Source organism: Hippocampus comes, unplaced genomic scaffold (assembly GCF_001891065.2).
Source record: "Hippocampus comes isolate QL1 unplaced genomic scaffold, H_comes_QL1_v1.1 scaffold22, whole genome shotgun sequence".
NCBI lineage: Eukaryota > Metazoa > Chordata > Actinopteri > Syngnathiformes > Syngnathidae > Hippocampus > Hippocampus comes.
In genome coordinates, this window is record NW_017806175.1 from 6,069,104 (window position 1) to 6,091,603 (window position 22,500).

General features: G+C 43.0%; 3 protein-coding genes across 4 annotated transcripts in view; 2 read left to right on the forward strand and 1 right to left on the reverse strand.

Annotated features, from left to right (window-relative positions):
• scfd2 (sec1 family domain containing 2) overlaps positions 1 to 3,067 on the forward strand; it is an 89,240-nt gene extending 86,173 nt beyond the window's left edge. The window contains exon 10 of one of the 2 annotated variants that reach the window (XM_019897034.1): positions 2,528 to 3,067. In XM_019897034.1, the coding sequence (XP_019752593.1) occupies positions 2,528 to 2,626 (99 nt within the window). In that variant the 3' untranslated portion in view covers positions 2,627 to 3,067. The remainder of the gene's footprint in view (positions 1 to 2,527) is intronic. The other variant, XM_019897035.1, reaches the window with a different exon arrangement.
• Positions 3,068 to 4,541: 1,474 nt separating this feature from the next.
• On the reverse strand, positions 4,542 to 7,608 carry rasl11b (RAS-like, family 11, member B). The gene is made up of 4 exons (XM_019896418.1): positions 7,172 to 7,608; positions 7,022 to 7,078; positions 6,330 to 6,406; positions 4,542 to 5,378 (listed from the first exon to the last, which is right to left on the reverse strand). Exons 1-4 carry the CDS (start codon positions 7,284 to 7,286, stop codon positions 4,905 to 4,907), a joined length of 723 nt encoding a protein of 240 aa, XP_019751977.1. The 5' UTR covers positions 7,287 to 7,608; the 3' UTR covers positions 4,542 to 4,904.
• Positions 7,609 to 17,445: 9,837 nt separating this feature from the next.
• Positions 17,446 to 22,500, forward strand: part of usp46 (ubiquitin specific peptidase 46) — a 7,128-nt gene continuing 2,073 nt past the window's right edge. The window contains exons 1-9 of the mRNA XM_019897290.1: positions 17,446 to 17,786; positions 19,163 to 19,243; positions 19,670 to 19,883; positions 19,972 to 20,231; positions 20,990 to 21,066; positions 21,146 to 21,229; positions 21,369 to 21,566; positions 21,996 to 22,074; positions 22,174 to 22,500. The exon at positions 22,174 to 22,500 is cut by the window's right edge and continues 2,073 nt beyond it. Of these exons, the coding sequence (XP_019752849.1) occupies positions 17,751 to 17,786; positions 19,163 to 19,243; positions 19,670 to 19,883; positions 19,972 to 20,231; positions 20,990 to 21,066; positions 21,146 to 21,229; positions 21,369 to 21,566; positions 21,996 to 22,074; positions 22,174 to 22,275 (1,131 nt within the window). The 5' untranslated portion in view covers positions 17,446 to 17,750 and the 3' untranslated portion in view covers positions 22,276 to 22,500. The remainder of the gene's footprint in view (positions 17,787 to 19,162; positions 19,244 to 19,669; positions 19,884 to 19,971; positions 20,232 to 20,989; positions 21,067 to 21,145; positions 21,230 to 21,368; positions 21,567 to 21,995; positions 22,075 to 22,173) is intronic.

The following is a 22,500-nucleotide window of genomic DNA, read 5'->3' on the forward strand; positions in this document are numbered from 1 at the left end:
ATATATATATATATATATCTCTAGTAGCACACAGAGGTCAACTAGTGCAGTTATACTGTCATGCCCAAATTGTCTCACTCATGTGCGGATATTTCATACAGGCTACTAGTAAGACGGTTTTTCTACTAGTGCGCTGAATTGCCTTCCTTGTGAGGACTGATAGCATACTAGTGCGTAGACCCGAAGCTGGGGTTCAAGGATATGGAATATGTCGACACCATTTCCATTTTTCCAGTACAACGACGACTGCTCTCATAAAAGCTTCCCGATCAGACTACAAAAAAAAAAAAAAAAACGTTTGCAACACGAAACCACTCGAAACCAACGATTTTTCTTTCACTTTGTAGAGCTAGAAAAAAAAAAAACCAACACACTTGGATGAAAGGCATCAAGCAAGCTCTCCTTAAAAGGCGGCGAGGTAGAAAAGCTACTCTGTGTTCCTTTTCAAAGCAAATGACATCAGCGTTGTTACGGGAACGTCCGCAGAGCGACGGCACAAACCCGGCAAATATGAGAAGCCGACTTCTGGTGGGCCCAGGTCGAACTTCTCGACTTGTTATGTTACAAGGTTGCGAGTCGGGAGGTCGGCGCCGAGGTGAGGTCTCGGGGACCTGGACCACATTATATAACATTTCCTCACACACATGCACGAAGTACAGAAGTTATTTACTGGAATAGCTTTGTCAAAGCACAATATGACTGACGCAGGTGTTGTCATGCCAACACCACATAGATATGGAAAACTGTGTGGGCACTCGTTCCATATCCCAGATAGCCAACTTCGGGTACATGTACTAGTGCGCTCTTTGGCCTCACTCGTCTTCCTAGTTATGTTTTTCTCCTCTTTTTTGGTCTACAAGTACAACTTTAACCTAGATATCAAATAAATGCTACTGACATTATAATGTTGTACTAGTTCACATCGTAGCGCGTCACGAATTGTTTTAAGTTGCATGCAAATGTCAACTAGTGCACAGCCTTGACTCACTAGTAACCTGATGTTTTGCCACTAGTAACCAGAAATGTTATTTCGTAGTGGAAAAAGGCAGTAGTGGGAAAAAGTGCTACGGGTACTAGTAAGACAACAGTCGTTCGACTAGTGCGGCCGAGTCATTCTCGCCCTACGCTGAATATTCAGATTAGTGAGGACAGAGAGTGGATCAGTTAACGGACCGTAACATTTTCAAATGAATGCTGAAAATGTTTTCCATAGTACACTAGTTAAATAAAAAAAAATATATGCGGATATTTCATACAGGCTACTAGTAAGACGGTTTTTCTACTAGTGCGCTGAATTGCCTTCCTTGTGAGGACTGATAGCATACTAGTGCGTAGACCCGAAGCTGGGGTTCAAGGATATGGAATATGTCGACACCATTTCCATTTTTCCAGTACAACGACGACTGCTCTCATAAAAGCTTCCCGATCAGACTACAAAAAAAAAAAAAAAAACGTTTGCAACACGAAACCACTCGAAACCAACGATTTTTCTTTCACTTTGTAGAGCTAGAAAAAAAAAAAACCAACACACTTGGATGAAAGGCATCAAGCAAGCTCTCCTTAAAAGGCGGCGAGGTAGAAAAGCTACTCTGTGTTCCTTTTCAAAGCAAATGACATCAGCGTTGTTACGGGAACGTCCGCAGAGCGACGGCACAAACCCGGCAAATATGAGAAGCCGACTTCTGGTGTCTGGCGTCTGGGGGCGCAAAAAGCGGACATTTGTGGCACGCTTGAAAGAAAGAAAATTGCAAGTTTATCGATAAGGGACAGTGTTTGGAAAAGTCGTATTACAAGCGGGTGGATAGCATGACTGTCTTACAGTTCAGAGGTTGTGGGTTCGAATCTGGGCTCTGCACCTTTTTGGTGTGCTTGCGTGGCTTTTCTGTTGAATTGCCTGTAAAAAAAATTGCCCAGGGGGCTTTATTATTTATTTATTTATTTATTTAGTCCATTTGGTGGCTGAAAGTAGACTTTAGACCAGCTAAAAACAGGTCTAAGTTGTGGTGCAGGTGATGTAACGTGATTTTGGTGGACTTGAAAGAGGAGCAGGCAGACAGATTCTGAGCTCCACGGATTTGTGTGCTGGATGTCATCGTATTTGATGAATGAATATCACTACGGTGTGCATGGAACCCTCTGAATCATTGTAGTAATCAATACATTGAACACGTTATTATTATTATCATTCAAAAAAATGTTGACCAATGGTCTCTCCTACATTGAATTTCAAAGGAATGAGAGGAGCAACATCCATTGACTGGGTAGCTGTGTTCACGCCCACAACAGCGCAGACACCAGTTCCTCATGGCACGTGTCTGCAAAAATACCAACAGAAAGGAAACTTCACCCATGTGCGCAGTTAGAGCTGGCTTTGCGTGAGACCTGCATCCTGCGCCCCCAGTGATACTTTTAGTGCCATGAAAATCAAAATATTCGAAACAGCCCTTTTGTGTAAATCCAGTGTATAACTTTTCACTCTCGCACTCATTGTGACTTCAGATGTCAGGTCTCATCTAGTGTTTTCCAACCGCAGGTTCTGGTCGTGTCCACCAGGCTGCTGAGGCCTGCCGACGTTCCCGAGCTGCTCTTTGCCACCCAAAGACTGACGCCCGACATCGGAGTATGAGGCGGCCGACCAAAAAGTACTCACACACTGTACTTAAATCAAAGTACAGAGAGTTATTTAAAAAAAAAAAAAAGGCGCATATAAGTAGAAGTTTTTCACACAAACTGTGCATGAAGTCAAGTGTAATTATTATCATGGACTGAACCTTGTTTAAAAGTCGAATATCAGTGAATGCACCCGTTTTCAATAAAACTAGCACCCCGTGTGCCGGCAGTGACACTTAGGAGAGCTCATTCGTGGGTGAGGCAAGGAGGACCTCGCTATTAGCGTTAGCGTTAGCGTTAGCGTTAGCATTAGCGTACCCAAGGTGAAAGAAGTTTAGAAATTGTCCCGCTTGAGAAAAGACTTTCACTCTGAACAGAGGAGTGAAATGTTGTTGTGGTTGTTTGTTTACATAGTTAACAGTTATACTAAAATAAGGAATAGTCATTGATTATACATAAAAAATAAATAAATAAATAAATAAAAATCCTAATTCATGTTTTTTGATATTTATATTTAGACTGAATAAGCAATGATACCCTTTCAATGGCATTTTGGATGAAAAACGGAGGTTGGCTTCGCCTAATAAATTTGAAATAAAATTACAAGTTCAAAAATGAATGTATTTGAAAAAAAAAAGTAATTGTTTTGAAAATATTGAGAAAAAAAAAATCCCACAAGTAGGTGACTCAACTGCTGCCGAACTGTACTGTACGTGGAAAATAAAGAAAATATTCGAACGCATCATCATCAGCTCATCAAAACCGCCCCCTAATTCATTTGGTTAGGTTCCAGAATTTTCTTTATTAAAAATGTCTTTCGAATCCATTTTAATGTCACGTAAAATGCTAATCAGTCTTCTAGTCCATCAGCAAACCCTTGTGGGACCCACTCATCAAGTCATCAAGACACACTCGCATTCAGGCGAGACTTTTTCCTTCGTCTCATCTCGTAAAAGAGCGCCCGTCTCTCTCTCTCAGCAGATGCGTTTCGCAAAACAAGGTCAGCGCTGTGAAATTCACATGGTGCGAGAATTCCTCGTCGTCGTCTGATGTGGCCTCGTCGCTGCCTGATTCTCAGCGCCACTGTCACGCTGTTTCATAAGTAGTGTGCCAAGGACGCCGTGCGGTCGGCGGAGACAAAGAGCAAACTCGACAAGGTTCTCTGCGGTTTTGTTCGGTGTGAGAATTGCGTAACAGGCTGTTGCACACACCTTTTATCATGTACGAAGTGCTGACCTTTCAGCATTTTAAAATGTATTTTTGCAAACTAAAAATATGTTCATCATTTTTGAAGAACGGTTTTTAAATGTTTGAAATAACTTGTTTTCACTGAAATGAAATTTTTTGGGGAAAAAATGTAATATGGGAGGAACGTTTCATTGAATAGCTGTATTTTTTCAATATGTAGAAATATGTTTCATTGTCATATTTTAGACACAGTGCTGTTTGATTTTCAATCCATAGATCTGACATTTTTTAAAATGTTTTACAGAAATATATTTTTATAAAACTACTTTTTTTTCTTTTAATGCATTTATTTTTAAAATGCACATTTTAAACTGTTAGTAAATTTTTAAAAAAATTTAGGCAGTGTAGAAAATTGATTTTTAATTTACTTTTGATTAAATACAGATGTTTTATTAATACATTAAAATACTGAAAAGGTGTTTCAATATATTTTTTAATGTATTGAAAAATTCACATAATGACATTTTATTAAGTATATTCCAATAAAATTATACAAATAGTGTAATAAAACGTTTAGATTGCTATTCAAGTTGTTTTTTTTTTTTGTGTGGTTGCTCTGCATCACCCTGGGCCATTTTTGATGCCATTGTTAAGCTCAGAGGTCCAAAATAGTAAAAAAGGCTCCAATTTTTTTCAGTGACTTTTACAGGTCAAGTGTTCAAAGTGAAAACAACAGACAAAAATGGACTTCATCCTTTTATTGTGAACACAAACCGTGTTTATCGTCAACAAATAAATAACACCACCGCCACCACCAACAAACAGCAAACCACACAAAAAAAAACCCAAAACGTTGGTTGTTGAATCCACAGTGTTTTTAAAGTGCATCAACGCTGCCGTGCTCCACCCCGCCATCTTGTGTCCTGCCTGGGGCGTGTACCGCGGCGGAACGGTCTGGAGGAACGTCCGCCACTTGAGAGGCAAAAGAAGAAGAGCCTCTCACGCTCTTCATGGTCACCCTCCTTCAGGACGTCACTTGAGAAGCATCTTCTCCGAGAACCAAAAAAAACGGAGGAAAAAAATCCGCCGCAAAGAAGGCGGCGGCCTCACACTGACGTGACCGTACGGACCTTTGCGGAGAGCGCCTGCTTGAAACGCCTCTTCAGGTCCTGCACGTTGGGCGACTTGGGGCGCCTTTTCTCAGCGGGCGCAGGTGGCGACGGCGGGAGCGGCGGCCGCTGCTTGGCTAGCTGGCAGCACAGCCGGTGGAAGGCCCCGTGCACCTGGCTGTAGTCCTCGCTGGCCGACACCTCGTAAAAGGTGCAGCCCAGCGTGGCGGCCAGCAGGGGGCCCTGCTCCTGGTCCACGCAGCGCAGGTGAAGCAGGTCCGCCTTGTTGGCCAGCAGGACCACAGGGGGCGCCCTTCCGCCGCTAGTAGCGCAACGCGACACGGTTTGATGCAGCTGCGGGACGAGTTCGAAGCTGCGGCGGTCCGTGACGGAGTACACCAGCACCACGGCATCGGCCCAGTGCAGGGAGCACGAAACGTGGTCGGGGAGGAGCGCGCCGTTGTCGCTCATCTGGAAAACGAAAAACAAAAAAGGTCAGTTCACATTTCTCCCACACGTGAAACCAGGTCTTAAAACTTTTGGGGTTCAGAGTTAGCCCACTCGAGTTGACAGCAGCTCAATTGGTGGCAAACCGGGGTCCGGACAATTTATTGGCCGGCTGGTTCGAGGCCTTTTCAAAATAATAGGTTGGAGTTTTGCCAATTAAATAGCGATAACATCGTTCCTTTGAAACAGAAAATGCTGTTTGGTAGGTATGAGCAGGAAGTAAAGGCCATGTATGTCTGGCAGAAAGTTATTTTGGGTCAATGACATCCCTCTCCTTCCTCTCATAGGCCCAGCCAGATGCAATGTCGGGAAGCATGGATGTGTTCTCTCCATGCGCACTATGAGTGTTAAAATTAGCTCTCCTTTCACTTGAACTCTGTCGGTCATATTTCAAATGCAACTCTTGTCAAAGATGGCATGGGTTTTATTTTGAAGTTTCACGGCATTTCACCAAAAAAAGTTACTTTACACATATTTTTTTCAAATATCTTTTTTTTTCCCTGTAAAATATCAAACTCATTGGTTGGATCCTCGTACTAAGACTAATATTCATTTGGGGACTTAAATGAAAAAAACAATACTTCTCAGTGCCTCAATTGACACCAACTGTTCCACTGAGAAGTAGTGTGTTTTTTTTTTTGTTTTTTTTAATAAGTCAGGTGTATGCATATTTTTTTTCTAATACAGAAGAGTCCAGATGTATCACTTAAACAGACACCTACTTCTGGATATTGGCTGAAATTTAAAAATGAACCTTACAGCTTAACTCAATTTGACCATCTCGTTCCAAGTCTGTGCCTTTCTGTGACTCTTCCAGTCTCAGAAGATTTTGCTTAAAAAGGCATGGCTACTCGCATCTCATATTGCCATCGGATGACATCATCACGCTTCATTAGAAGATGCTGGAACTGTTACCTCAGCCCCGGGCGTGTCTTGAACCTGGAGGGTGACTTGCTCGCCATCGACCTGGACCTCTCTGGAGTACAGGTTACCTACACACACACACATAAGACAATTCATTTGGGTTGTCATTGCGCTCTTCCCGTTTTTTTTTTTTTTTAACGACATCTGCAGTCCATCAAGTGTCATTAAAAAAATATATATATTTTGCTTTATTTCCATGCATTAATTTGGAATAATGCAATCGTTCTAGCTCATTTTCAAATGTTCAAACAAAACTAATAATTGACTATAAACAAATAACTGATTTGATGCATGCATTTACAATTACATTTAAAAACATTGTTTTATTTGAATGTATTCATTTTTTTCATCCATTTTTTTATTTGAATGTATTTTTTTACGTATGAAAAAAGATATTCTTCAAATTCATTTCATCAAAACTACGACTGATTTTACGAAGCATACATGTATATTTAAATCTGTAAAAATAAGAATTTCATCAGAGGCATTCAAATAAACAGTTTGAAATAATAATCGTCCTATTTTTCATAAAATGTAAAACAAAAATGTCATAGCTTTTCCATGAGTAAAACTCGACCACATTAAAAACCAATGCCAATCGACAAAAAAGCGTAACATGCTAGGTTTTGATGCGCTCATGAGTACCAAAAGGTCCGACTCAAACTTAGTGTTCGTGAACTCACCAGCATTCCTCTCGTAGTCTCCAATGAATCTCCTCGTCAAGAACCGCACAACGAGCGCTGAAAATGAGCACAAAGTAACCGTTGAACACCACTCAACACGCTCCAACGATAAGAACTTTTTGAGCTTTGATTGCCGTTTAGTTCTCTTACCAGTTTTGCCCACTCCGCCTGCCCCTAGCACGGCTATTTTAATTGCCCGGTTAGGCAGCGAGTAGTCCGGGGTTGAGCACTCCGCGATGGTCGTCATGCTGTGGATCAAACGCATGTTTGTTTCCCGCTGTTGTTGTCCTCTATTTGTCACTGAAGGTTCGCCGGTTCAAGTCTTTCGAAACTCGTAGCAAAATGGCTTCTTCGCGTGTGGAAACAATTCCTTTTTCCACATATATTTATATGAATGTGTGGTCGGCAACAGAGAGGGAAAAGTCTCCAAAATAGACTGAGCTTCCAAGAAGCGCCGACGTCTTTTATAGGGCGGGCAGCAGTGCCTCCTCGTAATTGGCTGAAAATCGAGACGCGTCGATGGTTGGCCCCGCCTACACGTGGATGGCAAAGCCCAATTTCTGCTCGAACAGGTGGCAGCTCAAGGGCGGTTGGGGGCGATGATTGGGTACGAATAGTTCTAACCCCCCTCCCCCCAAAAAAAAGAAAAAAAATCTTGAAAAAACGAGGATAAACCACTAAACTAATTTTTTGGGTCATTGCCCTGCCAGATCCACCAGATCTGTATTTTATTTCTAATACGAGTTGTTATTCACTTAGAAAACACAATGTATGCATATCATCATCCTTACAAAGCAACAACAAAAACCTCAATATGGTGTTTTAAATCCAATAATTTTCTGATTTGATTGACAGTCGGCAGCAAGTAAACATGACTTGACGTGTTTGTGTCCCACTTTCCTGACATTTAGCCTCCTGCTGCTCGGTCGTAGTCGTCCGTCTTTCACGCATTTGGTCCCTGAGCCCTGTTGGCATGCCACGCTGGCACTGATTACGCTCTGGTATGTCATTCTGATAAGAGTGCCGATGACAGCGAGCTGCACCCAAATTGGAGACCACCACTGACTCATCTTGACATAGCATCCATCTTCCAAATACGTATAGCTTGTGACGTTTTCCAGTGCTTACGGCAATGAAGTCAAGGTACAAAAAAGTGACCTTACTCATCCAATACACTTTTTGTATTTATTTCTGAGCATTTATTCAATTTGTAATGCATAATATTCCTGTAACATTTGATTTCCTTTGTACATATTTTAGATTTATTACCAAATTTGAGACTAACATCGACAATATGCCTTTGCCATTAATTTAGGTACAGGATAACGCTGCAATTGTGTTCACGTACTTTATGTTTGACCCAGATTTAAATTCTACTCATCTTTTACTGGGCAGTTTGGTCATTTTTACATCAGGGGCAAATGGGCCAGTGCCCCATGGGATGTCTTGTGAGACTCGTGTTGACAATATGCCTTTGCCGTTACATTAAATACGCAGTATGGATGCAGTGGTGCTTAAATCGTTTATATTTGATACAGAGTTTGAGCTAACGATTGTGTTGTTGGGAAATGATTGAGAATTATTTCCATAGGGGCCTCTTTAGATCGATAGAAATGTCAATCGAATCTAAATTGTGGCAGTTTCACACATGTATGACATTGTAACTGAGTGAAAATTCCAGAATGGATCTTAACAGTTCTACTGTAGGGAATTAGAAGGTCACTCACACTGATGTGCCTATAAAGGCTTGTTAGTAAGGTGGGGGTTGATATGGGGGTGTGGGGGGGGGGTCTATTTAGTCAGATTGAGGGTAATTGTCAAGGATCATTGGGGTATTCATTGCAAATGGAATGTGGGGGTAATTAGGGGTGCTGGCCCAAGGGGATGAGGGCAGGCAGTGAAATACAAAATCGGGGGAGTTTTTTTTTTTGGGGGGGGGGGGGGGGGGGGTTCAAAGAAGGATGTCCTTGTTGACACACACATGAGGAACTTCCCAAGGCATGCGAGCCTGAGGGTACCCCCCCCCACCCCAACCTGGGCAAGCCCGGGGGCATGACAGATGCTTATCATCTTCATTGTTGAGTTTTACTTTAGTTTATTGTTTTTTTGGTCAGGGAATATTCAACTCCAGGGTAGAGATTCAAATGTCCCCTTTGAAATTAGTTATTATTAAATGAATACAGAATTTTGTATCAAATCATGATAATAAAAGAGAGAGGTAAAAAAAAAAAAAAACTAATAACAAACCGCCTTTATAAAGTGTCATTTCTATTTGACTGGCGTATGTGTATGTTGGATGTGAGCTTTTAAGGGGCGTGGCCTAGTCATTAATATCAGGACACCATGCCAGTTGAAACAGAAATAAACAGTTCTCTTTATTTTATTGTGCTATTTCTTCAGAATAGTGTGTCTGCATATATCATATATATACATATTTAAAAAAATCAAACAACTATTTTTGTGGGTGGTTTGAAATATATCCCCGGACATAAAACGGGTTCACTGGACCTACTTTTGCCCCTTCCAGTATACTGTCGGCAGTCATTTGACTTTGATGGAGTTTGATAGGGATCTCGCGTGGATCCTTGCCAGGCGCTTGTCTTGTTTGCGCGTACGTCGGCCCGGTTTAGCATTGGCAACGAGCAACGCGTGGAAAAGCCGTTGGCCTGTTGGCGCACGCACGCAAGCGCGCACAAAAGCGAAGAGCGCTTGTTGTGCTTTCGTATTGAAATGCAAACCTGCCGACATGTTCCGCCATTTGCATACCTCTCAATGTCAACAGTGACGGGAGGAGGCTGAGCGGGGGAGGGGGGGCTTGGCCCTTCTTTTCGTGTGTGTGTGTGTGTGTGTGTGTGTGTGTGTGTGTGTGTGTGTGTGTGTGTGTGTGTGTGTGTGTGTGTGTGTGTGAGAACAATAGACACCCCCCTACACAAACGCACACATCAGTGGTGAGACGTAGCAAAGTTCAAATACTGCACTTGGTTGAGGTGGTAATCTCGATTTTCCTGACACACCTCGGGTATGACACACAAAGAAGACGATCACAACCAAATGGCTCAGTACACTGCAGTATTAGTTGTCATTTTTCGCAGATGAATAAGAATACGTGACTGTGAGTTTTGACATAGTGTCTGTCGTCTACTTGCATTGCTTCATTAAAGGGTAAAAACTGCCACAACATCAATGCTAATTTTGTCAGCTCGTCTATGGCGTTTTGCATAGTGTGTTAGCATTAAGCTAGTGGACTTTCATAAGAGGCGGCACAGTGACCGACTGGTTAGCACGTCCGCCTCACAGTTCAGAGGGCCAGGGTTCGATTCCGGCTCCGGCCTTCTTGTGTGGACTTTTGACTTTTACTTCCTAGATTTGATGTTTTTATGCTATCATTTGCTAATTTTGCTTTTGTTTTCTTCAGTCAGTTGGCGACATTAGTAAGAGTATAAGAATACTTTTTGATTCAGGAAGACTGATTAATTTTTGCCTTTTTTTTTCTGGCACGCACCAGCACACACGTCGGCCCTCCTCCCACCTGAGGAATTCCAGCTTTAAGCAGCGACTCAAAGTTGTGGGGAAACTTGCCAGCACACCCCGCCACCCTCGTGAGGATAAGCGGATCAGAAAATGGATGAATAAACTTTCATAAATTAGCTACTGTATGTTTGTATTGTATTTGTATTGAGTGTGTATTGCTAATTTAGCTTTTTTTTCGTCAGTCAGTTGGCGACATTAGTAAAAGTATAAGAATACTTTTTGATTCAGGAAGACTGATTAATTTTTGCCTTTTTTTTTCTGGCACGCACCAGCACACACGTCGGCCCTCCTCCCACCTGAGGAATTCCAGCTTTAAGCAGCGAGTCAAAGTTATGGGGAAACTTGAAAAATATTTCAATCCAGATTCAATCTCCATTCATGCCACGCCGCCTGTTTACATTCCGCAAGCTGATCTCTGGCACGGCGGTGGATAATTGGGCTCCGTCGTTCACGTGCCCGGACGAACTATTATCCTGTGTGTGTGCGTGTGTGTGTGTCTGTGTTCGCACCCCCTGCCAGATTAAAAGCACTTAGTGTTGCAGCAATAACAGAAGACCCACAAGAGTGTTTCTACTGCATGTGACATGAACGTTTATGCTTTTAAGACTTTAAACTGCCTGATTATTTCTCATTTCACCTTGTTGTTTCCTTCATGCGCAGTAAAACTTCCGAGGGAGAAAATGCTCGATGAACGCCGGGATTGATTGCAGTTTTGCATCCAGCAAATTATACTGTAAAATTCATTATAAAAAAAGATTTTTGAATGATAATTTTGCACCCAAAAAAAAAAAAAAAAAGTTACTTCTTGTGGATGCAATTTTGCATTTGGGCCAAGTGGCCAAGTGCCCCGCCATATCCAGTCCACTGAAACACCAGTTTATTATGATGTACTGTGAGCAATTGTGGGTTGAATATTTTTATTTATTGATTTATTAATTTGACAACAGTTCCTCGTAGGTTTTATCAGTTTTTAGAAGGATGTCGGCCCGTATCAAGGTGCCTTTGGTTGTCCCAGAACGAATATTAGGGTTTTACATAAACAGTTTATGCAGTGGCCCACGCCTGCGCCGTGCCTTGTTGTGTGTGACATGAGCCAGACGATGTCCCCTTTGCAATCTGCAGCAGGACACCGTGAGCCGTCGAGCGGGCACATAACAATGAGTCGTGCCTGATTCTGCTGCTGCCAATTAACAAGAAGGCTTTGTTCAAGAAAACAAATTTTTCTATCTGTCAATAGCAGGTTTGTTTTGGCACATTCTGTCATCTTTTGTCCGGCAACATCGGGTCCGAACTTGACGACAGATGAGTTCAGGCCTTTCACAGAGCGTCACGTGAAGAATGGGCGGATTAGACACCTGTGAACGCAGCTAAGCTAACAGAGGTGACAGATGTGAACACCTTGAGGTGCCTTGGGGGAGGTCTTTTGAGGCTTGCGTCTCGTTCCGGGTTCTTCGTCTGAGTGAATTCGTGAATTTGTGAATCTTTGAGTGCTACCTTGACATACAACTGGCCCCAAAATATTGTTGATACAATACAGAGCTGTCGTTCATTCTTAAGCAGTTTTGGTTGGCTACAATAGATTACAGTGTTGTGTGTCGCGAAAACTCACATGAAATTCGTCATAAAAATGATGACTGCAAAGCTCTAAGTTTCTATTAGACAGGGCTATGGCCTGACTGAGCGAAGCTCCTCCCCTTACCTCAACATAGTTCCTTTGCAGCAAGATGGCTCCAAAGGGTGACACTTGTATATGCAGGGGAACACTGTGATGGCCTTTCCTTTAATCTTGCTCAGGAAATAAAAGAAACTTGGCGGTCAAGGCACCGCTGATTTGCTTTGCTTATGAAGAATGTGTCGGTTGGCCTCCCTCCTTGGATCAATGGATGCGCCACTGGACTTGGACAAGGAATTTGCCTGTCCGAGTGCCTGGCATTGTTTGGCACGCACGTGTGCATCCCCCCCGCACCCCCCCCACCCCACTGCCCTCCGGATTCCGCTCAGGCGCCAATGCTCTGGCATGTGCCCACTAATGAGGGTGCCTGCTTCCAATCGCGCCTTACAAATGGAGAGAAACAAAGCGAGCCTGATAGTCGCTTATCCGTTTATCTAGTTATCATTTACTAATCTGTCTACCTATCTATCATCCATCTCCCAATTTACCCAGCCATCCATCCTTCTATCTGCCCATTTACCAATCTACCCATATTCCCCCAAAACATCCATCTATCATTTACCATCCATTTTCCGTCAATTGATCATCCATTTATGATCTGCCAAGCTACCATTTATATTGTCGTTCATCAATCCATCCATCCATTAATGTATCTATCCATCCATCCACCCATCCATCCATCTACCATCCATCCATTAATGTATCTATCCATCATCCATCCATCCATCCGTCTATTCATTTAGCCATCTAACCTCCATCTATAAATCTGTCATCCATCAATCTATCCATTTACCAATCTATCCATCCACCCAACCATCCCCCATCCATCCATTAATGTATCTATCCATCCATCCACACATCACCCATCCATCCACCTTTTCATCCATCCACCGCTCTCTCTATGCATCAACCTGCCCATCAGCCATCCACACGGCTATCCATCCATCCATTCATTCGTCTGTCTGTCCATGTCATGTACCAATCTGCCATCCATCCATCCTACCTGCCCATACATCCATCCATCTGCTGATCTACCGACTGAAGGAGGATTTTATCAGTAGATGGCTACATACTGATCAACCCTTCCCTCTATCGATCTCTCTATCAATCTGCCATCCGTCTCCTCACAAACCCATCCATCTTTCTCACCATCCATCATTCATCTCTCCATCAATTTATCTAGGAAATCCATCCATTAATACATTAATCTACCACCATCCGCCCACTTATCTATCCATCACCCCATCTATCCATGCTTTCTTTGGCCCTTAAAATGTTCACACTTGGGGAAGTTCGTTATGTGACACACATCTTAAATCGTCGTCCATATATTTTATCCGGTTTTGTGCTCCTCAAGCCAACACTTGAGCGGTGCTAATGCTCTTCTTATCACACGCTTGTCATTGAGGTCCATTAGGAAGCCTGGCGGTGAAGTAGAAAACCACAGCGAGGGGGCCACAGTGTCGTCAGGCCGATGTGCGTGTGATCCGCTTGTTCCCGAAGGGTACACGCTGTTCAACGTACACACCGTACGCACAAATTGGCATCGACAAAGGAAAGACGCGTGCGTCAGACAACTTGAACCCATTCCTTCAAAACCGCTACTTGGAGCATACTTGGTATGAAAAAAATAATAATAATAAGTAGCTTAAAAGCCGCAGTCTCATTTTCCTGCCATTTATTTTGCTGTTTTTATGCACATGAGCAAGGCACATTCAGGCGGGGTGCCGGAATATATTCCTGATCGGAAACTAATCGTCAATACATTCACGATTGGGATAGATGCGCGCTGGTACAAACAAACAAACTGGACCAGTGTTCTCAGGCAATAAAAAAAATGTATAAATGTGGGTATTTTGGCACACGTGTGTCGAAATTCTGAAATTTCCACGAAATCAGTTCGGGAGAAAAGTCAAAGTAAACAAACATGGAACTACAAAAGTGTTTTGAGGCGGCTGGAATGTCACAATGGCATTTCAACTCATTTCAATGGAGGGGATTGATTTGATTCACGTCCAAAATTAAGTTACGAGCACCAATCGTTACGAAGGAGGAAGTCGATAACCGTGTAGAGGGAGCTGCGTGTTCTGTCAGTACTTAGAAAGCAACATGCCGCATTAATGTCCTCTCCACAGGGACCGGGGGAAAAAAAGTGGGTCAACAAGCTCTTTTTCTATACAAGTCGTCGTCGTTTTTGGGTCAGGCTGATGAGAAAAGAAAAAAAAAAAGGCATGATGCATTGCCAACCTTGTGCTGTTTGTTTATGTGAGTGTGTCATCGTTAAAAGTAAATACAGTTCGCTCTTCAGCCGGAAAAGCAAACTGCAGATGGAGTTAGTACTTCCATTATATATTATTTACGTATATTAGAGAGTGGGAGTAAAAATAAATAAATAAATGAGATAGTGGTTGCAGAATTGTGCACACCCTCTTTCTTAGAACTGGAGATGTGTCTGTGTCACATTCAACTTCATGTTAAAAAGGAGTGAGCGCGCACCCGCCGCCATTTTAAGTGCCTCTAATGGTGGAGGGAGCCACAATTTTTTGTCAGTGCTACTGGGGGAGTGGGGGGGGGGCACATTTGACAACAAAACTTCATAACCAGATGCCACTTATGAACAAAGTATGTGCTCTTAATATATTGCATTGCTCATGGGTCATTTCTCATTAGAATGCATGTACGGCATAAAAGATTCACTTTCCTGATCCAACCACAAAGGCTTTGAAGCAAAAAACAAAATTAATTAAAATGATGTCTTGATTTACACCCATCAAGGACGGCACAAAACTGCTGAACAGCAAACCAACATTAAGCGCAAGAACTCGTTTTGTGCATTTTATTTATTTATTTATTTTTTTGCAAAAATCTACTCATTAAAAATCTAATATTAAGTTGAGGTTTAATGTTTATACTATACCGAATGTACTGCTAAATGCCGTCTCTTCTTCCATTGAGTGTTTTTGTGATGATGATGCCTGAATGTCCATCTGCCGTGTCCCCATCATGCCCTGCTGATCTGTTTAATGAAGCCTCAGCCATGTCCACTTCAGTCCAGGAGACAAATGGGAACACCGTGTACCAAAGCCAAGAGGCATGCCAGGGCGAGTGTGTGCGTGTGTGACTGTGTGTGCGTGCGTGTGTGTGCGTATGTTTGAGTGTGAATAATAATAACTCACCATCTATCCTCTGTTGCTTTGTGCAACTGAGAAATAAATGACTGTTCATACTGTCGAGTTCATGGATTGGTTGTGTGCCTTTGAGGGGTGTGGCCTAGAAAAAAATGGGGAAAAAAACTAAATATGAAGAAAACTGGAAAAAAAAAAGCAACAAATCTGCGAATATGCAAAGCCACGGGTGCCGAACTCTGAATATGGAGGTGTTGACTATAGTTTGAAGTTGTAATATCACCAATCGCCATTAGATGGCAAACATGTCTTAGTTAGGTTTTATACTGACCCTACACGACAATGTGAGTACGCCTAATATTTTTTTACGGATTTGGAATAATACGCAAGACAAACATAGGACCGCAAATTTTGAGCGAATTGATTTTTGTGGCGAAAATATACAACAAACTTTATTGCGCTTAATGTCAGTTTCTTTTTCAACAGTTTTGTGCCGTCCTTGGATTTTAATTGTTATGCAAGAGAGCCCTTCGCACTGGAAAATAGCACGACAGGATATGATTATTTTGTTGTGTGAATTTTGAGAAGACATGTTGATCAAAACAGGACGCACAAAAAAAGTCTCAGGGACCCACCCCCAAGATTGAATTTGAAGATGACCATTTGAGTTTGACGCAGCTTCACATTTTTTACTTTTGCTTTTACCGGAAACACGCTCATGTCTATCAAACCACCATGCATGAAAAAAATCTTGCGTGTGTAGTGAAAGTGCAAACATCCTGCCTTGGATCCCACGCTTCACATACCTGGCGTGAACTTGTTGTGGAAACAAAATTCCAAGGTGGCCACAGCAGAACATCAGTTACATGGCCCGAAGAGGAAGATAACTCTGATTTTGTTTTTGTTTCATGAATGCCACTGAGAGTCTTCATCACCCTCCAAACAGCCACATGTAAGCACACCAAGAGCAATGACGAAGTCAATAAAAAATATATATATATTTAAAAAAAAGGCGGCGTGACTCAGACAAATGAATATAATCCATCCACACAGGGACAGAAATATCAAAACAAGTCTGTGGAACATTATCTATTGAAAGGCCACCAGCTGCAATTGTTTCCTCGTCAATTACAGGCTGACATCATGTAAGCAAACGAAGCTTCATACCGAAACACGACGCCCTCCCCATCCTCCGTTGCCCTTTTTCCCTTTTGAAGTGCCTTTCATCTCAATTATTTGTAGTTTTCCTTTCTTTTTTTTCTGGCTCCACATTTAAATGCTAAGGAGATAATTGCGGAGGGATTGTTGTGAAAGCACAAACAGAGCGGAATGGTGCAGCCTGAAGGTGGGAGAACCCCTACAGAGAGAATACTGGACCATTTTAAAAGCACCCCCCCCCCACCCACCCCCTCAAGGCTACATCATGCTTTCAGGCATGCTGGATAATGCAATGGGGTGCTGACATGATTTTAAGAGTTTAGTAAATAGAGTAAATTACAAACTATTGAAGAGTTCAAAGGGAAAAGTAGACATCGCCATTTTTAATGAATTTAGTAAAATTGTATTCTATTTTTTTAATTTAATGAGTATTTGTCTTCCTAGATTAAAGTTAACGTTTTTATTGAGGATATTCCAAGTTCATATAGATTCAGCACCTAAGAAGCTAAATTTGAACAAATTTGCAATTCCTCACAACTCTTAACCCTTGTATGTTTAAAATGTGAGTTAAATGTAAACAAAACAAAGATATCCAAAGATTATGAACACAAAGTCATTGTGTCTTTTGGTTTTGTTTATTTATTAACGTTTTTATTTCATTCAATGTTTCGTCTCCATTGAGAAATAAGAGATGCTCATGATTGGTTGCAGCCGACGCCAAGTTTTCCTATTCCACTTTCGTGATTAGCTGAAGTTGCCTGTCAATCAAATTTCTCGGCCTAAATCATTCCATTTGGCGCCTTGCTCAATTAACTGTAGATGCCAATGATTGGTTGTGCAGTGAAACTAAAGTTCACTATCCCACTCTCTGATTGGGTGCATGTCACTGTCAATCAAACACTTAGCCCTGAACCAATCATTAGGTTTGGCGGTAGGTGGGCAGGGCTATGTGACGTCACCACGGAAGCATTTTCCTGTTTGTTTGCTAACATGATAAACCTCGCCCTCGTAACTTGCCTCCATTATGTTGTATTTTCATCTCTTTTGGGGATGAAGCCGCTTCGTCTTTGAGTTCCTCTGCAATCTCTCGCGGGTCGTCGCTGCCCGTATGGTGCCGCGGGTCTGCGTTACGACGCCGCCACTGGGCTTCTTGCAGTGTGTGTGGCCTTGCAATTCAACTTGTTTACTCCGTCGGTCATGTTTATTTCCTGAAGATGGCGGCCACGGGGACACGGTAAACTAAATGACTGTCAGAAACATCGCCTCCATTTGTAACATGGTGAGTACTAAGTGCTCCGGTTGTCTGTGGCGCAAGCTGGAGTACCCTCTCCATGTTAACCTGAGCGAGGGTTTGTGGTGTGCGGTGACCGAAAGTAGGCACGTAAAGCCGAATACGTGGCTGGCTGGGGTCCGTTGAGTATGACCGATAGCTGTTGCTCTGTCGTTTATCGTGTGCGTGCGAGAGAGCGTTAGCGCCTTTTGGTTGTGTGAAGTTTACACCAGAGGGCAAGAGAAAGGCACTACCGGACTGAATAGTCATCCATGCTTGTGTTGCGTTCAGGCACTCACGCTTCTCCCGGATCGCTTAAACCCACTATGCCGTCACTATGACGCAGTGACGTAGGTATACTGTGGACCGTACCAATTTTAGTTAGTTTCTTAAGTTTGCGGTGGAGGAATTTCCCTTTTGTACCGCGAAACGCTAAAAACTTATGTATCTAGTGTAGAAAATAATGTATATAGTGACGACGTGAGGTTCCAAAAACAGTGAAATGTCAAATTTAGGCCATTTTCTACTTCCTGGTTCACACAATGGACTGTACCAATATTGGTATTTTGAAAGGGAAGGAATAACTCAAAACATCCACCAAAAAGAAAGTCAAGTTTTACTAAATTGAAAAAAATGTGAATCTTGTGTTTGCTGTTGTTCTTCTTTATTGTCTAGGCCACTTCTTGGTTTACCTAGGTTAACGCAAGACCACTGGATTTAACCACTTTTTGGTTTGAAGATAATTGGACTCAACCCTTCATTTTGTTTTTGGAGAGAACAATTTAATTGTAACTAAAGTTTGAGAAAAAAAAGAGTGAAACTCCATATTTGTTCGACGATTTGTCACTTAGCAGGCGATGTCCTGGTTGGATTGGACCCTCTCCTTTTTATTTGACTTTTTTTGCTTGAATCTTAAACACTCTTAAATCTGTCCATGATTTGTCTGTCAGGCTCCTTCCTGACTGGATGTTCAAAAGCTCTTGCTGCTGGTAGAAAAGCAAACAATGAATCGAAAGACAGCGATTGATGTAAATGTGCGCTAATGCTATTCCTTTCCCCCGGATCGCTGGCACAAAGCTCCATTCAACATCTTTTGCTTTGACGCTCGGAACCGAGCGCCACGGGCCGTCAAAGGCGCCCGCCGGCTAAATTGTCGACGGTGTCGTCTCAACAAAGCCTCGCTTTGAGCTCGCGGAGGGAAAAATCCGACTCGGAGCAGAGATAATGCTCTGGCCTGGCAATCATGTGTAAAACACACCTGGACAATTTAGACCGGATCCGTTTTCGTTTATCCAACGAACGGCAGTCTGTGGGAAAGACCGTCATGGAGATCTCTGCCTAGGTCAAATCTTCCTTATTTTTGGTTGTTGTCTCTCTGCTTGCAGGGCACCAATGCCTCCGCACTGGAGAAAGACATCGGCCCCGAGCAGTTCCCCATCAATGAACATTACTTTGGTCTGGTCAATGTAAGCATCGACACAAATGCAGTCGTTCCTTCAGATACGAGTTGAGGTTGTTCCGTGCCCACATCGGTAGCTCAAAACAATCGAGTCTAGTTTGACTGTTTTTGTGCTCTCTACTATCTACATCATTAAACATGCCCAGGTCAATTTGACCCAATTTCTGCTCCTGAACGGAAAGGGAGTGTTCAATTTGGCTTCTTTAAACCATTCAAGTATGATCTTTGAGCCGGAATGCACTAAACATGTTTTGAAATGCTTAGTAATGGAGTTGCTAATGAGATATAAACACATGTGGATGGACAAACGTGCCCCGGGTCAGATTGACCCCGGGGCAGCCATTATTACTGCTCCTGAACAGAACGACCGTAAGAGGAAGGTTAAACGCATCTCACGGGTTGTCGTCATTCGACTTTGATTCCTTCCCGGCAGTTTGGCAACACGTGCTACTGCAACTCGGTGCTGCAGGCGCTCTACTTCTGCCGGCCGTTCCGCGAAAACGTGCTGGCCTACAAGGCCCAGCAGAAAAAGAAGGAAAACCTGCTCACGTGCCTGGCCGACCTCTTCCACTCCATCGCCACGCAGAAGAAGAAGGTGGGCGTCATCCCGCCCAAGAAGTTCATCTCGCGCCTGCGCAAGGAGAACGGTGAGAAGACGTTAACGTTGACGCTTTAAATGTGATTGACATTTAAGAAGTGTCAAAATGGGTGCAGACTTTGCAATTTTTCTTGCAGACCTTTTCGACAACTACATGCAGCAGGACGCCCACGAGTTCCTCAACTACCTGCTCAACACGGTGGCCGACATCCTGCAGGAGGAGAAGAAGCAGGAGAAGCAGAACGGCCGGCTGAAGAACAACGGGCCCCCCGCCGACGCCGAGATGGCGACGACGACGGCGACGGCGGCGGCCGAGAACAAGACGGAGCCCACCTGGGTGCACGACATCTTCCAAGGCACGCTGACCAACGAGACGCGCTGCCTCAACTGTGAGACGGTAGGTGGCCATCTGGGGGAAATGGCTTCGCTCAAGTGGAGATCTTTTTCATTTCGTTGGCATTCGGCAGGCGGGAATTGAATTTGTTGAACGCAAGGAAATGGGGAAAAAAAATGTTGGTCGAGTAAATGTTTGTTTTCTCCATTGTGTTCATCGTCGGTCGTAAAATGTAAGAAGCAGACCGAATAACGTTTATTTTTGAAATTAAGTTCAGTCATGGGTGGGACGAGTGGAAAATCAAATCAAAATAAGCAATTTATGTATTCATTGAAGTTGTATTTATTTGGTTGTTATTATTATTAATTTTCATTCTGAAAATTTATTTTATTTTTAAAATGCTTAAGCTCAGATGGGACAAGCCAAATGTTGCAATAACTTTAGTGACATGTATTGATCATTTTTCAAATTTATTAAATATATGAAATGATTGATTGAAAGTTACAAATAAAATAACAAATTTACACAAAACATTTGACATGTTTTAATTTGAAAAAAATATTTTTATTATAATTTATTTGATATTTTTGATATTTTATTTCAAAAAATTCATTTGTATTCATTTTATGAATTATTTTATCAAATAAAATTCATTCATAATATACATTTAAAAATCTGAATTATCTGATTATTATACTTATACTATTATACTTGTATTTTTTTTAAACCTCATCTGTCCATTTCCAAAATCCAATCGAGTGGCACTTGAATGCCAAAGTTTGCCCGCCACCGTCTTAGGCTTCCCTCAACGTCTTTGCCAGGTGAGCAGCAAAGATGAGGACTTCCTCGACCTTTCAGTGGACGTGGAGCAGAACACGTCGATAACGCACTGCCTCAGGTAGATTTAATTTTGAAACGGCATCATGTGATAAAAACAGGTCAGATTGAATAACCGCCCCCCCATGTTCGCTCCGCAGGGATTTCAGCAACACGGAGACGCTGTGCAGCGAGTACAAGTACTACTGCGAGATGTGCTGCAGCAAGCAGGAGGCCCAGAAACGGTCTGTGAACGCAGCTCGGTCACTCACGGGCTCCTCCAAATAATCTACCATCAATTCCGGCAGTACTTTTGTCGGGGCTGAATTGATTAGTCACAGAAATTGACTCATTTTGGCCACCCACCTGCGTCTTTTGCGGTAGGATGTGCGTGAAGAAGTTGCCCATGATCCTGGCGCTGCACCTGAAGAGGTTCAAGTACATGGAGCAGCTGCACCGTTACACCAAGCTGTCGTACCGCGTGGTCTTCCCCCTGGAGCTGCGCCTCTTCAACACGTCCGGCGACGCCGTCAACCTGGATCGCATGTACGACCTGGTGGCTGTGGTGGTCCACTGCGGCAGGTGAAGCACGCGGCGGACGATCGGCCGACCTCGTGCGCATGTCGGATCAAAACGTGACCGCGTCGACACCGAAACTTGTCAAATATCAGCCAAGAGCATTCATATTAACCCTTTCACGCACTTCATGGAACCTGATCACATGATTAGCTGTCCACTGTCGTAACCGCAGTCCCTGAAAGGGTTAAAATCACATTTCTTGTCCTCTTGGTTATTTTCGTGGCCATGAAGTGATGACTTCAGAATTAAGTCATGTTTGACGGAGTTGCATAAAGAGCTCCACTGAAACTTAATCTCGCCCACCAAGCGTGAATTTCGGAACTTTGTCAACGTACCGTCAGCCACGCACGCACGCACGTGTCCGTTGCCGTCAGCCCCGGGTGGACTGCCTGACATCGCTGTGTAATGGAATGCTCGCGTGTGTTCCTTTAGTGGCCCAAACAGAGGGCATTACATCACCATCGTGAAGAGTCATGGTTTCTGGCTGCTGTTTGACGATGACATCGTGGAGGTGCGTCACCCTCTTTCTCTCCCTTTGTTCTTTTTTTTTGTTTTGTTTACACGAGCCATGTTTGTCTCATCGGTCAAAAAAAAAAAAACCTCCCCGCAGAAAATCGACGCTCACGCCATCGAGGAGTTTTACGGACTTACCTCAGACATCTCCAAGAACTCCGAGTCGGGATACATCCTCTTCTACCAGTCCAGGGAGTGACCCCCTCCCCCACCACCACCCCTCCTCCCGCCTCCTCGTCGTCTTCCTCCTCCACGTGTGACAACACAGCCCCTCTTGAACTTTTTAACTGACTTCGCCTGCATCTGAGCGCACTTTATGCAAAGCAAAATACTCTACAGAGGATGGTGTATAAATTGACCCATTCTCCTTCCTCTCAATTCCTATGCATTTTTAATTTTTTTTTTTTTTTTTTTTTAGTGTTTT

Coding starts and splice junctions, on each gene's coding strand:
- rasl11b (XM_019896418.1), bottom strand. CDS start 7,286: ATGCGTTTGATCCACAGCATGACGACCATCGCGGAGTGCTCAACCCCG. Junction 6,407..7,021: donor AGACTACGAGAGGAATGCTG/GTGAGTTCACGA, acceptor GTGTGTGTGTAG/GTAACCTGTACTCCAGAGAG. Junction 5,379..6,329: donor AAGACACGCCCGGGGCTGAG/GTAACAGTTCCA, acceptor TTCGTTTTCCAG/ATGAGCGACAACGGCGCGCT.